The following is a 24,702-nucleotide window of genomic DNA, read 5'->3' on the forward strand; positions in this document are numbered from 1 at the left end:
TATGTGAAAGTAGTGTTTTCTAGTGAAAAATTTCATTCCACTTTCTTTTAGTGGTTAAATGTGTCACTCATCGTGAAGTTTTGGCATGGAGTATGTAAAAAAGAAGAAGCTTTTCTTTTGCAGCATGCTGTAAATCACTTTGTCTGAAACCTACAGGCAGAGGTTTCAAGCATTCAAAATAACAATATGGAAATAATCGATCTTGTTAGCGATGGTCACGTTTGCTTCTGTGGGTCATTTAAAAACATCTGTATTTGTTTCAGTCTGTTTCATAATGAGTAAAAAACTCAAAAACAGGAGCTTTAAATCACATGAACATTAGCAACAAAAATGTACTGAGAAGTATTCCTCATTTAGAATTAACCATCTCATGATTGGAACTTAAACTGTGTAGTTAATTGAGGTGAAACTTCTTAGCACACATTGTTAGTTTTACTGACTTGATCATCTTATTATGTTTATTGTTGATATTTAATGTTGTACCTGTACATAAGAGAGCACAGTTCACCAAAGTTAAATTCCTTGTGTGTGTAAGCATACCTGGACAATAAATCTGATTCTGATCTACACCTTTAAATATGCTAAAGTGAAGTAAAAAGCACACCATATCCTTGTAATTATGTCACAGTGAGCTATATGTATTAAAGATAAAATAAGTGCTTGAGTCTGCATCCTACAGCTGTGACTTTCTGTACGGTGCAATATCTATGCCCTGGTAAACGAGACCCATTAGCCTCACTTCTGAGCAAATCCATGGTGTTGCTAGGCAAGAGATGAACAAATACAGGAAGTAACCAGCTCTGGTCGCATCAAACAAAAACCTTCAAAAACATACAGAACACAGGATTCGAATGAGAAGAAACCCCCAGCTCACACCTCGTCTTTGTGAAAGGAGCGTAATCGTGCTTAATTCCAAAACTGCTGAAACCCCTAACTTTAGTCCCTGATCAGACGACTGGGAGAGAAAGAGAGACGGAAGAATAAAGGGAGACGCTGTACGAGAAAAATGGTATAAGCTGTTCAAAGTGTTCTGCCAGAGGGGGGACGGCAGGGCAGACCTGTATTCCTGCAGTAGCCGTGCAACCTGAGCTGACACCAATTAGGCCTCCTCCAGCCTCGCTGCCCGATAGATTTCTGCTCTGCCGCCACGTGACGCCAACCAATTATGGAGGATTGACTTGGAATCGACTGGATTGTGACCTGAAACTCAGATTTATTTTTCATGTGGGCAGATAGGGGGGGAACTCCAGGCTGTTTGAGGAGATGAGGGAAGGGGTATGGGGAGCATTTCAATCACTGTCTCTCTCTCTTTAATGCTAATCGCTTTGCTCTGTGTGCCTATGAGTCTGATTTAGGAGCAGTTGTAAGTAACACACTTCTCCTGACCCAGCATCCTGCCTCCACGCGCCTGTCTTCTTACTCTTTATATTTCCCTTGTGTCCACAAAGCTGTAAAGCAAACAAATTAGAAGGTGCAATAGATTACATTTGCCATTAAATCGTAAAAAGCATTGAGTCATGTCACGTTTAGGCACAGCTATTAGCGTTTGTTACGCCATGATCAAAGAAAGTTAGTGCTTATTTTTGGACTGTAGAAAATCACTTAACTGATTTCAGGCTATGGTTGAGCTCAGATAATCTGATGCTACAGGGTACAAACTACACAGAAAGTCAGTTTGCTCAATATGCTACAACGTCTTCAACTGCTGTTTTTTTTAATTCTTCTTCTGTTTATGTATGTATGTACAAGCTTGCTCAAGGCAAAGGTTATGGCAGAAAAAGAGAGAAGGGCTGATTTAGTGGTGTGTTTGATAAGGAAAGCATCTTAAATCATTTATTTCTGCAGAAGCATGTAAGCGTTTATTTTGATGCAATGAATTGTGGAGGCGTATTCTGGCCCGGACGAAGGGCCATTGCAAACATTAGTTAAACACGACATGACTGATAGACAGTTCACTAATCCTCTTAAAGGAACAGTGTCCCCTCTGGTAAAAATTGTTCCCGGCTACGCGTGTCGTCCCCAGAGATTAGAAGCCAAATCCAAGTTGGAAATGTTATACCGATTAGCAATTACACAAATATGAAAAATAGACTGCCTCTGTCAGCAGTGACAGCCTCTCTGCCTCCATCTATCCTAAATATGATTTGACTTCCGCATGACTGCCGGATGCTCAAGTGAAACGGACATTTGTCATCTGCTATGCCCTGATTTTTTTATGAACCGGCGCTATCGTGTGATCTTCCAGTACACTCTCCTTCCTGTATTACAGCAAAACATCTGCTGTTTGAAACTCAAATGTCTGGAGCTCTATTACATCCCAAACCCAATCAGCGTGCAAAGATTGCGTTATCAAATCAAGCCTCATGCTGATCTGCTCTGTAGTGCTGCAAGATCAGTCTTTCTCCCTTGTCAAATCCCTATTTCGGAGGAGCTTTAAAACTGATTTCACAAAGTGTTCAATCTCAGAATGAGCCGCCCACCACTCTTGCGAAGTGATGGCTACTCTTACAGCGTGAGCGGCAGCACAAAATTAAATCTAACTATGGTGTGGAGATTTTAAGTCCTGAGTTGACAAAGTGCTAACTCTTCAATAGACCGCCTGTGTCAGCCATGTTTCCAAGTTTTTGGCTTCAGGGAATCTTTCCAGCACTCCAGGTCATGGAACATTTAGGGGAAAACATTTCTTTTAATGTGCATCACCTGTCACTTAGTCATGCACCTCAGCTCCTCTCACCTAAAAGAGATTAGAGTTGTTGTTATTTTTCTGAGCTTGGGAAATTCAGATGACTAAATTTATCATTACGGGCCAGACAGCAGATCCCAACACACCGCATAACTCATCTCCTCTGAATGGAAGCTACTTTATAGTCACCTTACATTCTCAAAGGCATCGTGTGTCACTTCAGGTGGAGGTGGAAAACACCTTCAAAAAGGCCTGCCACTATCACTTCTTAGGCCTGCATCATAATCTCTCCCGTTTGCTGCCCTCGCCACCTCCTTTCTTTTGCAGTTCGTTTTTTTTCCCCTCCATTTCATGAGGGGTGCACACATGAAGGCGGTATACCTTAAAGTCCTGCAAGATTTAAGAAAAGTGAGGAGGTAGGGAAAGAAAATATGTACCTGAAAAACCAAGAAGTTTAGATGCGGAGAACTCGTCTGTGATCAAAGAATGCTGCAATTAGTTTTGAGGTGTAGTTGTGCCATGTACTGAACGCCAATGATGAATGGTGATGAATTTTTCAAGGACTATCTAGTGAGTCTAAAAAGATATATATGACCTTTGAAACTACAAAAACATATTTCTCTGTTTTTTCCCCAGTCATAAAACAAGAACCGTTTAAAAGGGATTATATTTAGGATTAAACTGTAAATAATTAGTGCCGATCTGTCCCATCTTATTCTCACAGAACAAAGTCTCAAACCTAAGTTTATATCTCCAAAGACAAATCCCTTTCATCTGGTGGTGAGGTGAGCATGCCTTGCAACGGTAAACAAAAGAAGAGCCCGGCATTCTCATTAAAAGAAGCCCAGATTCACACCACACTGTTAATTATAATTAGGGTTTTTGTAATTAGCCCACTGAAACAATGGCAGCCTTAGTAAGGCCTTCTGAATTGTACCTGGGAGGAGATTAAAAAGCGATCACTCTGTCTTTCTTGCTCAGGCCTCTCTCCATGTGGCACTGAAGCATTAATCTGGGCAGCTGCACATACGGTAAACATGAGCTGACAAGCCTGACTAAAGATCTTCAGGCTGTAATCTTTAAAGGACTCCGATGAGTTGATAGTGTTAAATTGAGTTTTACAGTGAGCACCAGTGTTTATCACTCCTCATAAGAAGAAGTGTAACCCACTGTCTCAGGTTCCCGGGGGGTAAAAACCGCTGAGGGCCTATGACATAAACATCATAAACAAGGAAGATTTTCTTTTTTTAGCCCTTTCTTTAACATTTGAGGAGCTGATTCAGCACAATGCAGACTCCCAGGAAACTAAAGACCCAGGAAGAATGGAAAAAGGTTCATCAACATTTGGTAAACATTAAGTTGACAGGTTCTATTAACCCTTATGAGGGCTAAACTAAGATTAAAATATAAAAATAAAATATCATGCCTAAAGACTGCAGATGAGTAAAGAAAATAACTAGAAAACTCTGTTTGATCAGGCACCTAAACCATACTGAACACACCCTAACCTTGGATTACCTTATAATTAAAAAACAAAACCCAACCAAATGCAGCAGTTCACTAAAACACAGATGTCAGCATTTTGGGAAATATGCTTCATTTGTTTATTAGTTGCAGAGATATTGGTGGATTGATACCAAACTCATAGAAATGCCCTTTATAGTATATGCAGTTTAAACACCACTAAAGCTGCGCTGAAATGAAAGATGCCTTTTTACATGTTTAGATCACATTCTTGATCACGTTGTAACCTCCCAAAAATAAATGGCCAAAAGATTAAAGATTAATTTCTCATATTTCTGGGAACAAACCATGTTTCCTCTATTAAAAACTGAATGCAGTGTGTGCATCAGTAAGCTTGAAAAAACAACAACATATTTTTACTCCCAATAGTATTACTAACATCCATCCTTTAATCTTTAAATGTTTGCAACACATAGATAAGATTCATTAGTTATATATCCAGAAACAATATCACAGATCTGTTTCCCCACCTTTCCATGTTCACATTTAAATCAGGTGCAAAATGAGGACTTTGGATGCTAAGGATTTTTTATTTCTCCCAGTAAAGGCTATTCGCCTCAAGTCAATGCAGCAGTGTTTGAATAGTATGGCTTATTAACGAATGTTACAAAACATGATCAAGGCAGCCATGTTTCTACCAGAAGTCCCCAGTGGCCTTTAGGTAAACTAAAAGGATGACTTTTGTCCAACATCCTGGCATTTTAATAGAACACAACATCAAGCCAACAAAATTCCTGCATTCCCCAGGAGACCTTGTGGATCATGGTGGGCAGTCCGCTACATAAAAGACACATAAAGAAAAGAGATCCTGAAGCTAGCCTTGGCTGCACCCAGTTCTGTTCTCATCTTCAAAGGCTCTGCTTCTTTTTCACACGAATCCACAAACAAATAACGCTAAGAAAACGGGTCTTACAGTAAGGTACTGAATTCCCTGGTAACTTTGCTGCGCGGTGGGGGTATTGATAAACACCATCTCTTTGATAATGTTTTCTTCCTGATGGTGTTTCCTGGAGTTTTAATATGCTTGTTTGTTGGTTTTACTCTGTGCTGTGTGTGTGCGCTTGTGTGTGTGTCCTTGTTATGAAAGCCTACCTCACAGGTGCACCTCTGCTCTGAGCAGGTTTAAGCAGCACAGTGACCGTGCTGTCCGTCTGGTTCAGAGAGGTCTCCTGGTCATATGCCGGCATCGAAGGAGCTAGGGAGAAAAAACAGGACCAAAGAGTTGCCTTTAATACCCTGCGAAGCAAAGTGCAAAGCAGTTCAGTTTTGTTCCAACATCAAGTCTGCCATTTTTTTTTTTCACTTTTACACCAAGCACTTACTGCCTCGTGCTTTTATAGCGACAAAATGTAATCATTGAGCATCGCAGTAACAGAGCAGTGAAACATTTGCTGCTGTCACAAAAGAAGGTCTTTAAAGTAGCTTGTGTAAAATCTGCAGACAACAAGAAAAGTTGCCACCGAGCCTCTGGATGACATCTCAATCACTTACAGTTTTCATAAAGTAAGAGCCGCCATGTTTATGTGAGAGCACAGTTTGTCTCTGGTCAATGTGCTTAATCTCATGTAATATGCAATAGCAATGCACATTGTAATAAATGTACAAAAACATATTGCTAACTCAGTGATACAGGAGTTTTACTGGTTCAGTTAATGTTTTTAAAAGCAGATGGAAAAATGATAATACACCAGCAAAGATAAATTGGTGCGAGTTTCTAACCATGTCCTAGGTGATTTTGCATGCATACATTTGGACATACAGATCTGTAGTGACTGTTAAATGGTACACTATGTATCCAACATCATCAACACACTAAAAGGCCATGCTGTTGACCCCCCTGACCTGAAATCTTGGTGGTGAACTGGGTGATGATAGGGGGGCCGTAGCCCTTGGCTGTGCTAGCGCGCAGGGTGAAGGAGTAGGTGGAGCCTGGGTAGAGGCCTGTGAACATGTGGGTGGTCTCGTTGCCCATCTTCACAACTTTGCCGCTCTGGTTGGAGAGGTCCAGCTCGGGGTCAAACGAGCTCACCGCTTTGTAGGAGATCTACGAAGGAAAGAAATGAATATTCCAATAGTGGCCTCTTGATACCCTGTGCTTAGCTCTCTTCAGGCGAGGAGGATTAGTATTCAGTCAAAAAAAACAGTTTACATGAGAGGCATCCAAAAGGTTCACCAAGCATTCAGTGTGCTCTCTGTGTTGACATTTTTGTATTGCACTCATGGTGGTGAGCATTATCCCATTTCTTTACCACTGCACTACTCAGAAATACCAAGAAGGAATGTTAAAAAAGTCTTCAGAGTGCTTCTTTGTTTGCCTCAAAATGATCAGCTCTATAAGGTACACTTACACTGCTCAATGAAAAAAAGTGCAATAACTCTGGAGCTAAGATTATTTCCTTTTATCGATCACCAGTTCATACATTATTTAAATCAACAATTTATGATACAACTATGTTAGTCGTTCCTTATACTTCAATCTAGCACTGTCACAAAGAACATTTTTATTGACCAATCCTTTGGTTCATGATTAAATACGATGTAAAAAAGATTCTCCTACTGGCTCCCAGCTGGCACCATCATACATTGTTTGAATGAACTTTCAACACAATATTTGGGTTGCTGCAAGATTTGGTTCAGCATTTACACTATATTCCCTCAAAGATCATTTGTATTTAACTGGTTGCGTCCAATCTTTCAGTCTACAGTAGCACCACAACTTAGTTTGTAATATTCCTTTACCTGAAAAAAAAATGGCTCCTTTTTACAACCTGTGTGTTGAATTTGGAGCTAATTAGCAAATGCTAGCATGCAAATATGCTCAACTGAAATGGTGGACTGGGTAATTATAACTGCTGAACATCAGTTTTGCGATTGTTAGCATGTTAGCATGCTATTATTAGCAATTACCTCAAAGCAACACCATGTCTAATAAATCAGAAGTTCAGGTCTAGTTTTGATAATTGTGTCTATAATGCATTTTAGTAAATAAAAAAAGAGGTGTATTTTTGGGAGCTACCGTATAGGGTTGTGAGTATTTTTACATTGCATTCAGTTGTTTTTACAACTCAGCATGAATTTTTAACTTGTAAGGACGATTTTTTGTTCTTTTGCAGAATGTCTGAAATGGGTAGCCATTTTTTCTCATCTGTATTAACTTTGTGAATTCTATGAGAGTAGCAGTTCTTGCTGTTTGTCTTTGTTTTGTTATATTGTGCTATATATATGTATGACTGTATGACTGTATGACTGTATGACTGTATGTGTGTTTGACCCCAATTAGAAGCCAATGCGTATGCTGGTGCTAATGGGGCTTCTAATAAAGAAAATAATAAAAAGCACCTGAAGAAATGGTGTGCGTGTGTTTGTTTACTTTTCTCTAGTTTTGATAATTCACATTTTTTTGGAATATATCTTCCACATACTGATGAACCTAATCACATATAGTTACATTATCATAGATTGTTAAGTAATGTAAAAATAGTAAGATGAACATTTCACAATTTATACTGATAATAATGAAACAAAGGTTGTAAATCAGCCTCTTTCTCTCTTTTGTGTACCTCTCAGTGAAGTCAAATGGAACTGGCAATATTTAAAAAAGTATTATATTGAGAAAAGACGATCTCACTTCATGTGAGAGCTTCTTACTTTATGTCAACAAAGGCTACAGTCTGACATTTCCAATATTAGCTGGATACTAAAGGTCTGTGTGGAGGAGCTGTCTAATAACACTGCTGGTTTTTTTTTTACTGTAAAAGCACAAGTTTTGTTTTCTTATCCATCTTGTGGTTTCAAGGAGAGAGGAAAATATACTTAATGTATTCCTTCTCCATTAATAAACACAGGGAGCTCTGGAGGGAAGCATTAAGGTGAGTGTTTTTGCTAATATCCATTTTGAATAACTGTAAAGTCCCACTTTAAGAAAATGCCTCTGCTCGTAAAGGAAAACTTCCATTATAATTCCAATTAAGGAACACAAAGGGAGTCGGGAGTGCTGCATAATTTGTGTCCATCAAGTTCTGAAATGCTTGGAGGCCTTCTCATTTAGTCTTTGTCCATGAAATGAGTCTGTGATGCCAAATCCTATATCATAACATTTCAGGGAGGGGGATATGAAATGACTCGTCAACACTGGGCACAAGCACAGGTTTGTACAATTTGAATGGAGCCGACAGGGAAAATAATGTAGTGAATACAGAGAATATGTGAGCAAATTAATATTAGGCATTCCTGTATCTATTACTCGAACTGATATATCGAGCTTTTTAAATCAAATGGGTTGAATTTTTTCTATCCGAGGGAGGTAAATGTCAGATTTATGAAGCATTCATAAAATATAAAACCCTTTTATATTATCTCCAGCAGCTTTATTCAGAAAATAATGAAGAGAGCTAAATAACTCTTGATGTAAGACGCAGTGGCTGTCTTAAAATGAAATAAGGGATGCAAAGTGCTAAAAATACGATTTGAACCTTCCTATGCAGAGCTAAAGCAAATATGAATCTCAATGAGTGATTTGAAAAAGGCTGCATGTTTTATAAGAGAAGTAGCTTTTAAGGACAATAGCGCTACTTAATAGCAGTTTTGCTTTCCAGAAAATGCAATTTATTTTCTATAATAGAGGCAGTCTCCCTAAAAGATAATTGGATGCACAGCTTTTATTTACAACAGCATGAAAAAAAAACAAAAAAAAAACGCTACATCAATGTTCATTTCTTTTGCTAAATACAGCTGTAAATACCAAAACAGAAAAAATCTGCTGTGTAGCTTTTTAAAGATGCTGGCATGTGCCTGTCTGAGAAAGTTGCCAATAAAATGACATCTGCAGAGCTCGGTCAAAAAGAAATGGGAGCTGAAATCTCTTTGATATCTGGCCTTGTCAGAAATATTTCTCTGTGAGCCCTTTGATAATGTCAAATCAAAGCGAGGTCCTGACATATAAGAAGCAACTTCTGGGGAGAACTGGCAGAACACATTGTGAGGTTACATTTTCAAACCTCAGAGACAGACTTTAGCGGTGTGAGGGGGGGAACACACCTGGAGCAAGCTGCTGGCTTGCTCGATTTTGCTCATCTGTCACCCTGAGATGAATATTAAAACGTGTTCTTACTCTAATATAACACCTGTGGTTCTAGATTATGTTTGGAGATCTATAACGATGCTTTAAAACCTGGAAACAGCAGGATTTTATTTTTTGGGTGATTTATTGTTTTCTACACATAGACACATTATACTGTTAAGGCTCTCAAGGCAGAGACAGGAAGAAGTAATTGCTGCAGCGTATGAATATAATAGCCTTGAGTGGGTATTTTATGAAATGAAACACAATTGCCTCTGCATAAATGTAAGTGAAGCTGGCAAAGCGGGAACGCAAACAGATCCATTTGCTGTGAAGGCTTTTACGTGTAGCATGAAATTTTAAAAAGATAAACATCGGAGACATGTTGCTTTAAAAGTGATTAAGTGTGCGGTAAACCTAGCGTTTTATTGGACATTGTTTTCCTGCGCCTCTAAGTGCCAAAGAGCTGTGCAGAGGAACACAACGCTGCACTCAGTTGAATAAACAGGGCTGTATTTCTGACTGAAGGACTGATTGAAATGTCTCTGCGCCGCTAACAGAATATCTATTTCATATTTCATGGTGTGGCGGTGGATAGAGCGACCTATACAACGACCCTGATTGCATGGCTTTTATTCAATCTGCAGTGATGGTATGAGCAACTGCTCTGTCAATGATTGCTAACCAAGTCAAAATATCAGGCGTGAGCAAACGGCAACAAGAGTGAGAATCAATCTGTGAGAAAGGCTGGAGGATTACTTGCACCTTAAGCTGGTTAGGATCAATGTGTACATAAAGCATGCGTGTGTGTGAGAGTTTGTGTGTGTGTGTGTGTGTTTGTGTGTATGTATTTGTCTAGGGTGTTTCTATTATTCAAGACTTAGTGCAGCTCCTGGACAGGGCTAGCAGTGGCTGTGTGCAGCCGTATGTCAACATTTGCTTGGTGCTGAATCGTGATGTGTTCGAGGTGTGTTTCAGAGATTGTGTTTTCTTCAGAGGTCGTGCATGTGTTGGAAGACAGACGATGAGGGCAGTTCACTGTTGATTTTACTCTGGTAAAGTGATGAGCAAGAGTGAAACACACTTGGATGGTACTTCATAAAGGAGGCATAAAATAAAAAAAACGGTTAACCGCAGTACATTTTTAGAGCTGGGCAGTTATAATATCTGTTTAACTACTCTACTGAACCTGGCTGTTTGCTGAATTCATGACAAGTTGAGTCCAAATTGAGTCAATTAATTATTTTTTATCTTTATGTGGAGAGCCAAAAATGTAGCTAAGATGTCAAATATTGAATGTTTTAATAAAGCTTAGAAGGGAATTTATGAGTTTTTATGAGAAGAAACTCTGAGTAATTTGGTCCAGGAGTTATTTTTTCCTACAGGGTTCCACTTAGATCTGCCCTCCTGTACTTTGATTGGCAAGGACACCCAGTAAGTCATAAAAAGAGTCATTTCTCAAAGACGTCTGCAGTGGTTGTACAGTATAAAACCAAATGTCAACATAGATTTCATTTTCTAACTCCACCATGACCTTTTTCTTATCCCAACAAGGTAGTTTTTGTGCCAAGCACGTGCTTGTCAGAGCTACATTGTGGATAAGTGAAGGGGACAAAATTACTGTTGTATGAAGGGAATCACTAGGGTTTGGATAGAAACAATAAGCCAACAATAATCTGTCTTTAACTTGCCTTCAGCAGTAAGCCCTGTCCTTAAACTATGAGGTCATGAAAAAAAAATCACAGTATGGCTACTTGAAGCAAACACCTCCTTAGAGAAAAAATGGATGTATCTTAGTGTAATAAAACGATTGAAACACTCAACCTGACCTGGCTAGTACTTCAAGGCTGGCTTTGAAATATAAGGTTCCCATGGAAACTTGGTTAAAGCTGATCCAAACCACTTTTATTGCACAGGTTTTTTTTTCAAACCTTTATAAAGTGGCTGGTTTAACTGGTATTCTCACTTCATGAAAAACAGAACCCCTTTGTTGTTGTGTGGACTGTCAGCAGACCAGCATCTAATTCCCAAAGCCTAACTACAGAAAACAAAATAAATCACATGATAAAGAAATCTATTTGAACATTACTCTACACCTCTTCCCATCACACAAAAAAAAAAGATTCAAAGAAATCCACTTCATCCAAAAAGAACTGAGGCAGAAAAAAAACAGCTTAATATTTAAGTCTGAATGCTAGAGCGTGATCAATACCTCTCAACATTTTGAAATCTCTAGTGCTCCTTTACCTCGTACTGCGTGATGATCCCGTAGGTCTGCGCTGGTTCTCTCCACTTCAGGATGATCTTCTCCTCATAGGCGCTGCCCTGAATGGACTCCAGAGGAATAGCTCCTGGCACTGTGGAAAATGATCACATTTCTTAAAAAATGGTGGCAGAAAGGTCAGCCTCAAGGTAGAGAGAAGCTCATAGATTTCAATTGTTGCATATCCACAGATTTTGTTCCCATCTTATGTGCATGTTTGTCAATTAGAAATGTTGTCAATAAAAGTTGGATAAAATAATTTTCAATTTAGCAGCTTTTTTTCCAACATCTGATGTGCATAAACCCATCAACAAAATCATTTTTTCAAGGACCTGCAGTTCAAAAATGGCCATGAGCAAGTCAAACACATCCATGTATGAATCTGAGAGGTTATTCAAAGTGATTGTCACTCCAGACACACCTTGATAAATGTTTAACAGCACAAAGCAACACTTTTCAAAAGGATACAAATGTGTTACAAACAAACATGAACCAGTAACCCTCTGGGATTAGTGGGAATCTTGATCTTTTTGCGATGTTTACTCATACTGAGATACCGGCAAAGAGACATGGTCCTTTAACCCCTCCTGTGAATTGCTTTGAATGTGAAAGTGAACAGAATGATGTAGAGATGTCTTTCTTTTTTAAAGATTCATCTTCATGAATGCAACCACAGATACACCCTGCCTCTACACTTGTTCCCATGGGACCCTCCACACACAGATCCACAGACACGCAGCAGTCAGATAGTGAGAAACAGTTGCCACTTTCAAGTTCCGAACCACAGATATCTGAGGCCGACATGACAAAGCTCTGTTTTCGTCAGCTGAGCCTGTTTGTTATCTGGCGGCCGGGGGTTTCTTGAGACTTCTGTAGAGTTCATTTCCTGTGTGTCTGCTGAGGCAACACAGAGCATCTTTCATCTTGGAAGGAGGTGAAACAACCATGTGACACAGGCGCTTGCTGTTTGACTCTGGTGCTCTCCTGGAAAAATATCGGGGAAATTCTCAAACCTGCCCTTTTTGGAAACTGTTTCTGGCCGGGTGAGAAGTAATCAACCATTCTGAAGATCAAAATGTCACGTTTTTAAACCATAGCAATGGGTCTTTTATGCTGTGTTGGAATGGACATGCTTTATTTCAAATCTGCTAGTTTGATTACATAAGAACTTTAATGAAAGATAAAAACAATTGAGATTAGTTAAAAAGGCTTTATGTTAGTTTGAATTTGATTGTTATGCTTAGAAGTAGCAACACAGGGTGCTGGTGGCGCAGTGGTTAGTGCGCGTGCCCCATATGGAGGCTATAGTCCTCCAAGCAGGCGGCCCAGGTTTGAATCCAGCCTGTGGCTCCTTTCCCGCATGTCATTTCCCACTCTCTCTCCCTGATTTCCGACTCTATCCACTGTCCTATCTCTACATTAAAGGCACAAAAAGCCCAAAAATAAATCTTAGAAAAAAAAAGAAGTAGCAACACTACATTATGAAGGATGATTGTTTTCTATGAGCATAAGGAAATTCTATTGTAAGAGTGAGTTACACTTTATTGAATTCCTTTCAAACAATTATTAACATTAATTAAACATTTTACATTTTAAATGTGTATACAAAATGCTGTGGATAATAATAAAGTGTACATGAGCTTTATGGATGGCGGGTTTGGTGGCTGTTTTCCAATTATTGACTCATTTGCTGTCCATACTTTAAAAATGTGTACTGAAGAACCATCAGTATGAAAATCAGGGGTCATTCTTGTAGACCTGTTCAAAAAGCGACCCTGCATCACACTTACCATCCTCGTCAGTCTGAACCTCCATCTCGGTGCTCTCCTTCACTCCCTCTGGATTGCGTAAAACCAATTTGACACTGAGGTTGGTGAAGGGCGTCAGGTTGTGGATGGTGTGTTGAGGATCGCGGCTCTGGGTGTCGTAGCACACCTCCTCCCGGGTCTCCTCCTTGCCCGCCACCCTGGAGCGGTACTGGACGGTCAGGTTGTAGCTGTGGCAGCGGGTCACATTGTAGCCCAGAGGCTCCCAACGCACTGTCACCTGTTTGGATTGGATGTCCACCACTTCTAGCTTCTGTGGGCCGTGCATGGGCTCTGACGGGAAGGACAGAGAGAGAAGAGCGTGAGCATACATCAAGATAATCAATTAGGCCGTATGAAATGGCAGGTATTGCAAGATAGTTTAAATAAAATCAGGGGGGATTACTGAGGTCTATGCCAGGGCACAGGGAAGACAGTGTTCCTTTGGGTCAAAGAACATCCAACACCACATTTCCCGTAACACTTAAGACTCAGTTTGTACTTTTAGACATATCGAAATACTATTTCATCTGTTTGAAATTCATATTTCCAGGAAAAAATATTTTAAAATGTAAAAGCCAAAGCCTGATACTGCAGCTTGCTACATCCTGCCACCGTTGCTAACTCGGTCTCACAGCAGCTGCACACACCAAGACATCACTGGCCTGTTGGTGGAAAACCCTCAGCAGGAGGTGTATCATCCCTTCAGAGCGTGCCGTTCCTCTGCTCCTTCTACCTCTACCTAACTCTCTCTCTCTCCATCTCACCCAGTGGCGGTCAGCTATTAGCACCACACTGATACACAGTCAGCCTGCCAGTCAATCCAGGCGGGACACAACCCCCACTGCCATCCTATCACCTCTAATCACACAGGCTATGTGTCTCTTTGCCTTTTCTCTACTTTCTCCTCTATCTGCTCTCCCTCCATCTCTCTTCTCTCCATTTCCTTTCTCTCCCCAACTCTTCTTTTGTGGCTCCCCCATTTCTATTTCCCACTCTCGCTTACTCTACAGTTTCACCCTCTTGCTTCCTCTCTCTCTCTCTCTCTCTCTCTCTCTCTCTCTCTCTCTCTCTCTCGTTCGCTCTCTCGCTCCCTCACCTATGGGAGGAAAGCAGCCCAAGCACAAGGTAATGGGATCAATTTCCATTCCAGGTTAAATTCGCAGTCCATTTCTCTGGAACTTAACACTTTACCACCTATTAGGAGGAGCCAGGGCTCAATTTCCCCCGTTCCCCAGGAGACACAGTCCAGCAATTCAGAGGCTGCAGCGGCAGCCATGTTTAACATTCTGGAGGTGCACAGGGTGGAGGCTGGACTTGGGCTCCAGCATGTTGTTCATTTCTACTGGCTGTACCAAAGACTCAATAAACAAGCAAGAATCTGGAAGGAACAGAGGTGGGAACTTTTTACAACACAGCGTAAAGATAATATTAAAAGTGGATACCTTTGGAAAGATAATGTCTGGCTTTGGGTTGTCAACAATAACATAATCAAAAAACTTAGATAGGACACAAATACAAATAAAATATATCAATGTCTGTTTTAAAACCTCTGCTGCAAAAATAGAAGTCCCAGGCACCGAATATTGGGTAATTTCAAACCCAAAATTGCAGACAAACTCCTGCAAACTGTCTGAAGTGCACAAGTACGTAGTATTTTTAAAGCATTGGTAGTTTTCAATGCTGTTAATCACTAAAATAACTGAGTTTGTATCGATTTTAAAGACCTGATATCAGAAAGTATCAACAATTTGGTCTGGTCTACTAAACAATACTTTAACAATGGGCAAAAATATTGCACAATGATATATAAGGTTGTGTGCTGCCAAGCTACCAGACAGAAATGTTTCTAAGAAATTAGGTCATGACACACAACATCACAGACCGTGTACAAGTGAGAAATGATAATGCCAGAAGAAACAGAGAGACAGAAAAATAAAGGCGTCTGCTAGTTGAATGAAAGATTGAACACTTTCAGATTTCACAAAAGGAACGACAACAGATGTGATCTCTCCTGCGCTTTCCCAGAGCAGATGAAGAAGCATTAGAAAGGCCTGAAGGAGTCAGAGGAACAGTTGTTAAAGACAGATAGGGGGAGAGGGATATCAATGAACATACACAAAGGGCTAAAAATGAAAAAGTATGTGCGGAAAATGGCAAAAACATCTTCACAGAGTAAAAAAAAAAAATTGCAATTAGTTTCCTTTAAAGGAGGAATTGTCATGTGAGGTGTGCAAAGTGCAGCACACTAATATCGTGGAGAAACAATGTATCTCCAACAGCTTTTATAACACTTTAAACAACAGTGTTAGAAAAAGAAAAGAACATGTATAAATGCAGAGTGCTGCCTTGCATTATGGCTGGAATAAAAGTACTTAATATTCCTTAAGAAGCCTTTCTGCAGAGCTGTGTAGGAGTACGCCTTTGATAAAGGGTCTCTGACCTCCAATGATTGTTCAAATTTGAAAGAAATGTTAATCTTTGGTGGAAGCTTGAGTGTTAAGTCTTCTGCCTTCAAAGTGATAAGCTGGAAGAGTCAAATATTCAGAATAAGGGCTAACAGACAATAAGTAAGTCGACTCCCATTTACGGTAATCATTTCCTTCATTTTCCTAAATATAATCAGACAATGCAATGGAAAAGAGGCCTCTACCAAGAGGTTGCAATGTTGGGAAAGCCACCCAGAAAATAGAAGTTTAAACCCCTTTATTTGCGGAACTATCTGTTGGCCGCACTCAGCAGGCAACGGTTACACTAAAAGCACAGAGAATTGCAGGGTGTCCAGGCACAGAAATCAAATTAAACCAGATGCTCTCAAAGTGACAAATGCACCAAAGTGTGAATCTTAAGCAGACATGCGCGAGTGCGCTGTGAGGAAGTCTCATTTCTGGAGCGTTCAAGGGGAATGTCACACTCCCATCTTTGTGGAACATCATAGATAATGTCCACTGCACCCTAAATCTGGCCAATGGAGAGGTGCCAACAAGAATGGGAATCACTTGAGAGAAATGTATCCGTGGAGAGAAATAGCCGGTGCCAATGTCTAAATAAGACAAATTGATTATTAATTCCTGTATGAATTCAAATTTAGCTTTTTGGCACCTTATAAGAACATTATGCTGGTTTGCTGACAGTGAAAGCACATCTAGTATCACCGGCCATTTAGTAAACAGCTCTCATGACTATTATATAGCTTCTCCCTGGAGTTTTGTTGAGAAAAGGCTAATTGTTGGTGCCCCATTGGCTCCCTGTGGTGCAGATACCAGCTGTCTGAGGGAGGTAGTAAAATGTGAACGATCTGTGGCGGGAGCTCAATCACAACTTGTACCGCATGACTCAGAATGACATCATCTGCTTCATGAACAACAAGGTAGCTCATCCGTTTCAGAGCCATGGTCACGGTTGACTTTGAAGGAGGAGAAAAGAGCGAAAGATAAACACCCTGTACCCTCTTCACCTACTTAATCTGAAATAAACTGGTCCTGCTGAATGGCTGATATCTGTTATAAACCCTTTTGTGAAGAGATGGAGAATATGCAGCCTTTTCCCGAATAGGCCCCTAGGCCCCATGAATGACAACTGATGAGATGAAACTATTACCCCAGTGTAGTGTGACTGCTAGTTTAGTTTTATTGACCGAGCAGTATGAGGCTCAAAATAAAAAGCACAAGGACAAATCAAAACAAGGAATAAGAGGGCTATCTCTGGAAATCCATACTTTTTTTCCCCCCACAATGCTCACAAGCTATCACACACTTAGGGCGACATTGGGGTGAAAGTACTGAAAATATGACTCTAATATCTCTCCAGTATGGCAGATATTTCCAGTGGAATAGAGTTATAATAATGGCTGTGAGAGCATCCCTTGGAGCAGGAAATTGCTGAGGTCTATCTTATGCCAGGGCGCACAGAATGAGCTCCAGCGAGAGCCAGATTGGTATTCCAAGCGGTGGACAAATTATCACCTGCCCCACACTCACCCATGTAATTGAATAATTTGAATTTGACATTTACATAGGGCTATTAGTGGGTTTTTTTGTCATTACAGTTTGACATTTAAATAATGTTTTTGGAAATTATCAGCACATTATTGCCTCTTGTTAATTTGAACAGGCCCTGCATATACAGCTGTGGAGATAACGTGATTTCCCGAAAACCAGAAACAAAAAAATAAAAATAACTGCATGTTGCAGCCGTCTGTCCAAGTGGGGGCTTCAAATGGTGCACTTAGCCCCTGGGTAGAGTCAGACATTAGTCCTGGATGAAAGGAAACAAATTGGGCATGTCCGGAGCACAGCCACTTTACTGCAAAACAAATGTACGGTGTGGGTGTGTGTTTGCATGAGGCGAGACAATGTGGGTTTTAACGGAGTGAACGAGTGTCCGTTTGTGTGTTCAGAGGCACGGATCTGGTTCCTCAGCATCCTACTGGCTATATGTACAGGAGAACGATTTACTTATCAGATCTCCCTCAGGCTCCGAGGCGTTTTAGTCAGACGGAAAGCCGGGATCTTTATCAGATCCACATCGATTAAGAGCAGAAAAGCCGGGTGCTGGCGCAGACTTCCATCTCCCTGCTCAGCAAACAGAACCAGGAGGGGGAGGAAGAAAAGACTCACTTTACCCCAATGATTAGAAACCACCAGCAAGTCAATGTGGCTCCTGGTTGCTTTCTCATCAGGATGAAACAGTGCTCAGGTTTGGGAGGAGAAGGAGGGGGAGCGGGGAGCAGGAGATGAAAAAAAAAAAAAAGGAAATGTCGCGACTTTCGCAAGATGGCATGTAGACTGGCGGATTCCTCGCAATAGAATGTCAGCCGGGGCTTGTCACGCACAGGCGCCTTCGCTGTAGACGGCACCAAAACAACATGACAACAGGGAAGATTAAATCCTGGTCAGAGGGCTGTTTTCATGTAAAGTGCTCCATTCTAGGTCTGGTATTGCCATCACTTATCTCTCCATTTCTGTGTGTTGTTCACTCTGTTCTGTTTGAGCTGGGCAGGCAGGGAGGCAAGAACATTTGTTTGCCTCTTTCTATTACATCTCAGTGATAGCACTGAGGCCATTGAGGTAATGACATGGGTTTTACACTTAGGAAATCATTTTCATATCCCACAGAAGCGAGTCGTAATGATAGCTTTTGATAACCGACAATCAAAGCTCCATCACCCTCCTAGAGTGCTCCTCCATGCAATCCTCTGGAGGAAGAGAAAGACAAGAGAGGGAGGGGGGGGGTTAAGAGGGAGAGGTGGAGGGAGTCACTGTGTGGGTGGAGGGGTAGGTGGGGGGGATTGGAAAAAGAAAGCAAAGACAGAGGCAGGGGGAGGGTTAGATGTGCCAAGGTTTTCATTGCTGTAAAATGCAACAAGTCAAACGGGGCCTTGGGGTTGACACATGTACACATGTTATAATTGATAGCACTTTAAAATGCACTGTACACGGACCTATTGTGTTCTAACATCGCCCTCTACACCCATTACAAAGTCAGAGACAAATGCCCACGTGTTCATGACACACACACACACACAGACAGACACTTTGCCCATACACCTTGGAGGCGTGGATAATCAGAAGGATTTATTGAATGGTGCTGGTCGCTCCTCACTCTATCAAGTCCTTCTTTATAGGCCTCATGATAAATGAGACTGCCATGATGGCTGAGGATGAGGGGCGGAGGGGGCCTACAACACGCTGGATCGAATTGAAACCACAGAATGAGCCGGAGCGTCGGGCCGGGCTGGGCTGCCACCTTGTCTGATGAACCCCCTGAAGCTGTAGGGGTGGAGATGAATGGGTGAACACCTTCCTGTTCGCAGCACTGAATAGAAAGGGAGAGCTATAGCGTGAGAGGGAAAGTGAGATACTCGCGCAGGAGGATGATGCATGACAGGACTTAAGACTGTCAAGTCATACCAAGTCAGTTCTTGTCTTTGTTCATGATCAACCGCCCTGTTGTACGCTGTCCTAAAATAGTGTTGCATTTAGTTGTTGACTTGAAAACTGACAGAAATAGTTGTGTCAAGACTGAGAAGACAGCTAAAAAGAGAAGTTCAAACCCTTACAAACTCTTTGTTTCCTTGCCTCTGTTAAGCCATCAAATCATGACATCAAGCTCAAGCAAATGTCTGATCCACAGTTTTGGGAGGTAAGAAAGAAAAAGTAAGATGCAGCCCCAGTTATCCATTGTCAGAATAGTGTGTGGGCAGCCCTTGTTTTACCATCAAATAAGCAATTCTAAAGAAGAATGCTTGCAAAACGTTTAGATCTTGTGAGCAAATTTATTTTAAGAAAAGTCATGCTCAATTTTCCACAACAAGTATCTACCAGTTAGCACTCTACTCATGGATTACTGGTGAACACACATGATTGCGAGACATTGTTTTGAAGAAAGGAGTGCCTTGCTTGATCACAATATACACTTCATCTGGTCATTGAATACTGAAGTCCACAGGAACCTTCCCAGGAAAGTATCTACTTTTCAAGGCAATACAGACCACACCGTTTGTGGTTGGCTTGGTAGTTTTGCATCAAAACTCTGAAGAACATTAAGCTTGATGCTAGTTCTTAGCTAGCTGCTACAATTTGTTGGTGATTGCAAATCTGAGTTCTTTATAATTTTGTAAGCATATTATCTCTGTTGCATTAGATTGATCAAATTGAATTGCTGCTCAAATGTGTTAGCTACAACGCCAACAGTAAAATGCTAAAAACAACTTTGGTCACTAATTTGTTGCTGCACTGGCTCTGCCTGGATTCAATGCACAAGTATAAATCAGCCTTACATAAGTAAATCAATACTTTTTCCTTATGAAAGTGGAGATGCAGTATGGTGTTGCAGGAAACAGTGTGGTTTGCAGATTAAAGTGTTTTTATTTATGATGCATGATAGCTGTCTCATAGGGAGGAGGGTTGCACTTTTTGATACAAAATGCACCAACCTGGTGCTAGGGCTTTAAATAGACAAAAAGTAGTTATTACTAGGCCACTAACATTATTAATGTACCCATTAGCATGCCTGATAATCCATAGCCCAACTGTATATTTGCATGAAATCAGCAATTTCATGAATTAATAATGGTAACTTACTCTCATTGTGTTTTGCAACACATTGAGCAGTGCAGTAGTTTAAAGCCCACTTAGTCTGAGAGAGGTTATACAGTTTGTTCATCACTTCCACTCAGTAATCTTTTCAACAAAATATATCTAACTAATAATTGATTCAGTTCAAAATACCAATCATCTGCCGTTGAAGTCACAAGAATGGATTATTTATTTTTCAAAATCCAAATGGAATAAATAGCTTAGTAGACAACAGGGTATCAAATATCAGTAGGTCGTCTTTTCTATCCTTGCACATTTAAAGGGATTAAAAGAACAAACCTATAAAGTGAGCCTCAGGGACTAAAGGTGATGGGAAGTGAGAGTCCACCAACCGGATGAAAACAAATGGACAGCCAGTTGATGGAGAGAGTGGAAGCAGCGGAGGTGGAACTGGTTAAATCAATCTTTCATTTCGTTTCCACTGATATGCTGTGCAGTGATTGGGGTCAGAGTGGCAGGTGGAATGACCCCCCTCCTCCCCCCAATCTGTCTTAACACACACACATCAGTCAAACATCCATCTCCACTATAAGACTGGGCTTTGCCTTTCGTAGTTTAGGTTCCTGGGGAAAACGCCTGTGGATAGGGCTTTCAAACACGAAGAACACAAGCTCTCATTTACCGACGGGGACGCAATCTCTACAGGAGCAGTGGGAGGTTACCAAGGTGATTCTTCAACTTCAACGCTCCACAGATGGCTCGAGTGGCATTGTCATTTGTCGCCAAAAACCTGCATGTGTCGCACTCAGCTCAGGGTGTTACCCTGAGTGTAAATCAAAGGGAAGCGTTTGACTTTGTGAAATGGTTTCTGCGTTTCTGAGCCACCTACTTAGGAGATATATGAGTGGTAAGATCTAGCTTTCTATGTGGAGGAATACAGAATATAAATCGCAGCCTTCCTGACATTTCCTGTCCTTTAGTTAAAGAAGGAGACACAGAAAATGTTCTGGAGTTAGAGTTATACAATCAGACTGAATGAGTGCTTCCTGGACGCCTTGCAAGGGGAATGGGACATCTATAATTCAGCAAAAGGATGGAGAAAATCTGTGACAAAAATTACAGCAGATAGGCCATGAATAATTAATCACGAAGAATAGAAACATTTAAAGACCTTGAGAAGCATTTCAGTTCAGATTTAAAAACAGCCGAAAAAAGGGATCTCGCCAAGACTGACTAAACTACAGCTATTTATCCTTCTCTTGGGGCTTAACTGAGGAGGTTACAAACAAGCTCGATGATAATTGTTTGTGAGGAACTGAGAAGGCAGCTCTAGAGTAGGACGGGACAAAGTTTACTCGACTGTCACCAGAGTATGTGTTGTACACGTCTCTTCTCAGAGTCTCAAATCTTTCCTGTACAGGGGAAAATAAATGGAGGGATTGAAATGAGGGAAATTAAAATAACGAAACAGCTTTAAATGTAGTCTCTCTCCCTCACAAGTTCTTTTAAAATGTGTCCTTGGAAAAAAACACAATTTGCCTTTTGCGGAACTATGGAACACAATTCTCCATTTTACTTCCAACTGCCTGTGATAAAAATACCTTTATTGTGCTCCTCCTATAACCTTCCTGCACACCACAAACTCAATCTAACCTGTTTTCTCTGACTGACAAAAGAACACAAATTCAATAGGCCTCAAATCGAGGCTTTTCATTTGCCATCCCACAGACGATATATAAACCCTATAGGTCACATGACAGACTGCTTTTGTGGGCTACAAACCACACCAATGTTATCTGAGATGGTTAGGTGAAGTGGATTTCTATTCAAGCCTTGAGGCAACAATAGCATTAATTAGACACATCAAACCTAGCAAACAATTTCCTCTCCCTTTCAGGTCCACTGAGGCAGATCTGCTCAATCTCAGCCATGAAATAAATGAAAAACAACCATCATAAAGGGTTAAAGCTCAAAGAGGGATTTGCCCTGCAGACATGCATGGAGATATACGAGGGGAAATAGAAGATATAACTGACAGGTCATCATTCAAATACAGTCTCAAAACTAGGTTAGACAAGGATCGGCCATGTGAAATATACTGCCTCGTTCAGGTTTGGCTGGAAATAATTTATCACTGCAAAAAAAAACAAATCTTACCCAATATATTTGTCTAATTTCAAGTCCATAACATCTAATTCTACTTCATATTATTATAACATACTTCATATTCTACTTCATCATCTGGAAAATCCATTGTATTTAACATCTCATACTGCAAGCAAAAATCAAGGCCTGAATTAGTAAAACAGCCGCCAACGCAGCGAGCAAATTTTAAGAAACCTAAAAATACATTTTGATTGCTGCACTGAAAGCTATGTTTTCACATTATAATCGATTCAGGCTTTGTGTTTTTTTAAATTGTATTATCTTGAAATAAGATATGTATCTGGACTTTTCGGGTGCGTGAGGCGTATATTAAGTGTAATGAGATATTCTTGCAGTGAAGCTGATGGAGCGATATAGAGTAGCAGGCTAAGATTAGCGTCCCACAAGCAGAGAACTACACACATGTTGAACTAGCAGTAAATGTTATCAAAATAAAACCTTTGTCCTTAGGTGTAGTGATAGCCATGTAGCATTTCTGCTCTGCTTGTTGAATTGTGGCTTATCACCGGAAGTCGAAGGTCAATCACAACCATGATTTCAGAATGCTTAAACAAGGGAGTCTTTGCTATTTTAAATCCATTAATTTGGCAATGCTCGCAGCTTTTCTTTTCTTTTTAATTGCACATAAGAAGAAAAAAACCCATCAAAGGACAATTACAAGCAGTACATAATGATAAGAAGTAAAAAACAAATCATAAATTTGGAAAGAAATGTGCAATAGAAGCCAAAGTAACCAATAAGGGCTTATGGAGAGGACCCTCCTCATAAGCCTTACCACCATAATCGACCATTATATATTCATTATAAATAAAAAGATTTAGAAACTTTATGCAACTGGAATGGAGCCCTGACTCTGTGTACAGTAAGTCAGGTCATTAAATCTTCTTGTCTATCAAGTGGGGAATGTTCTGAGAAATCAAGAAAGCATTAGTCTGTACATTGCACTTTTCCTTTTTGACAGCTGAACAATAGGAGAACAAAGACACGACATAAGTCTATATAACCGGTCTTATTATGCCTTTAGAAGAACAGATGGTGAAAGAAAAGATTGTTTTATTTTTAGTTAATGGACTCTATAGTCATTGAACTGTACTGCTTTTATGTTTTTAACATGTCTACCTCAGTCTTCAAGGTCTGACAGTGATGTATTCTTCAGACATAATTTCTATGGATAATACACATCTGTACATGCAGAGCTTTCAAATTGAGTTCATGTATGTCACGGCACACTGCACAAATACTTCTCACTGAGCAGATATGCAGATATGCATTTTTCTGAGTGACATCATTTACAGAGGAATGTTTGAGGATTTTTTTTTCCAGCCATGGTTAATATTACAGCTCTTTCCAAAATCCCCATACACTTACCTTAGTCTGTTCTTAACACTTTAGCAAAGGGTTAAGTGGATGTTCAACAATTCTTTACACTGCATGAAATTAAAAGTATTTCAATGCTTTGAAATTGACTGAAATTAATATGAATGTCTCCATAGAAACCACAGAAGCAAACAACAACATGGTCTTAAGTATCCCAGTTATGAGCCTTAACCTGGTTTTGATCAAAAGGCAGTTCTTTTTAAACACTATTTGCACTTGTACAGGACAAAGCAACAAAGATATAAAAAGGTCCAACTTTGTCCACATTAGGTGCCACCATCAACACAAACTTACAGTTCCTCACATTAACCTTTATATATAGAGAAATGGTCTTACTCAGCTGCTAACTTGAATGTGGTGCAGCAGATTTATTAGCAAATGCATGAGAGATAAGTTGAAAAGGTAATATGTAAGACTGGAGACATTTAAGCGACACAATCTGAGCTAGTTATTTTATCAATTTGTGGTGAAATATTTACTTCAACGGTTTCTGTAATTTTGTTGCACCATACATGATGTTCATATTGAGTACCTTACACTCTTAATGTTAGAAATACATTTTATGTATTTAAAACACTGTGACATCAAGCTGGTTATAATGTTTAGTCAATGATAGGGTTAAACATTTTTGCTTGATGTTCCAGATATGGAAAAATCCAACAGGGTTTTTGAAGATTTCTTAATAATATCTGCACCAATATGAATTTGAGAAAAGGTTATGTTGTTGTGTTCTGTATTTAGGAATTCTACCTCCTCTGCCTTTTTAAAAATTGCATTGGATCATT

The 24,702-nt window shown here is 40.2% G+C and overlaps 1 protein-coding gene across 15 annotated transcripts in view; it reads right to left on the bottom strand.

Annotated features, from left to right (window-relative positions):
* Positions 1-24,702, bottom strand: part of LOC109980807 (protein tyrosine phosphatase receptor type M) — a 160,093-nt gene that overhangs the window by 61,896 nt on the left and 73,495 nt on the right. For all 15 annotated transcript variants that reach the window (XM_065954295.1, XM_065954294.1, XM_065954297.1 and 12 more), the window contains exons 8-11: positions 13,320-13,628; positions 11,514-11,623; positions 6,050-6,251; positions 5,300-5,402 (exon numbers count right to left, since the gene is read on the bottom strand). In XM_065954295.1, coding sequence (XP_065810367.1) covers positions 5,300-5,402; positions 6,050-6,251; positions 11,514-11,623; positions 13,320-13,628 — 724 coding nt within the window. The remainder of the gene's footprint in view (positions 1-5,299; positions 5,403-6,049; positions 6,252-11,513; positions 11,624-13,319; positions 13,629-24,702) is intronic.

Source organism: Labrus bergylta, chromosome 4 (genome assembly GCF_963930695.1).
Source record: "Labrus bergylta chromosome 4, fLabBer1.1, whole genome shotgun sequence".
Taxonomy (NCBI): domain Eukaryota; kingdom Metazoa; phylum Chordata; class Actinopteri; order Labriformes; family Labridae; genus Labrus; species Labrus bergylta.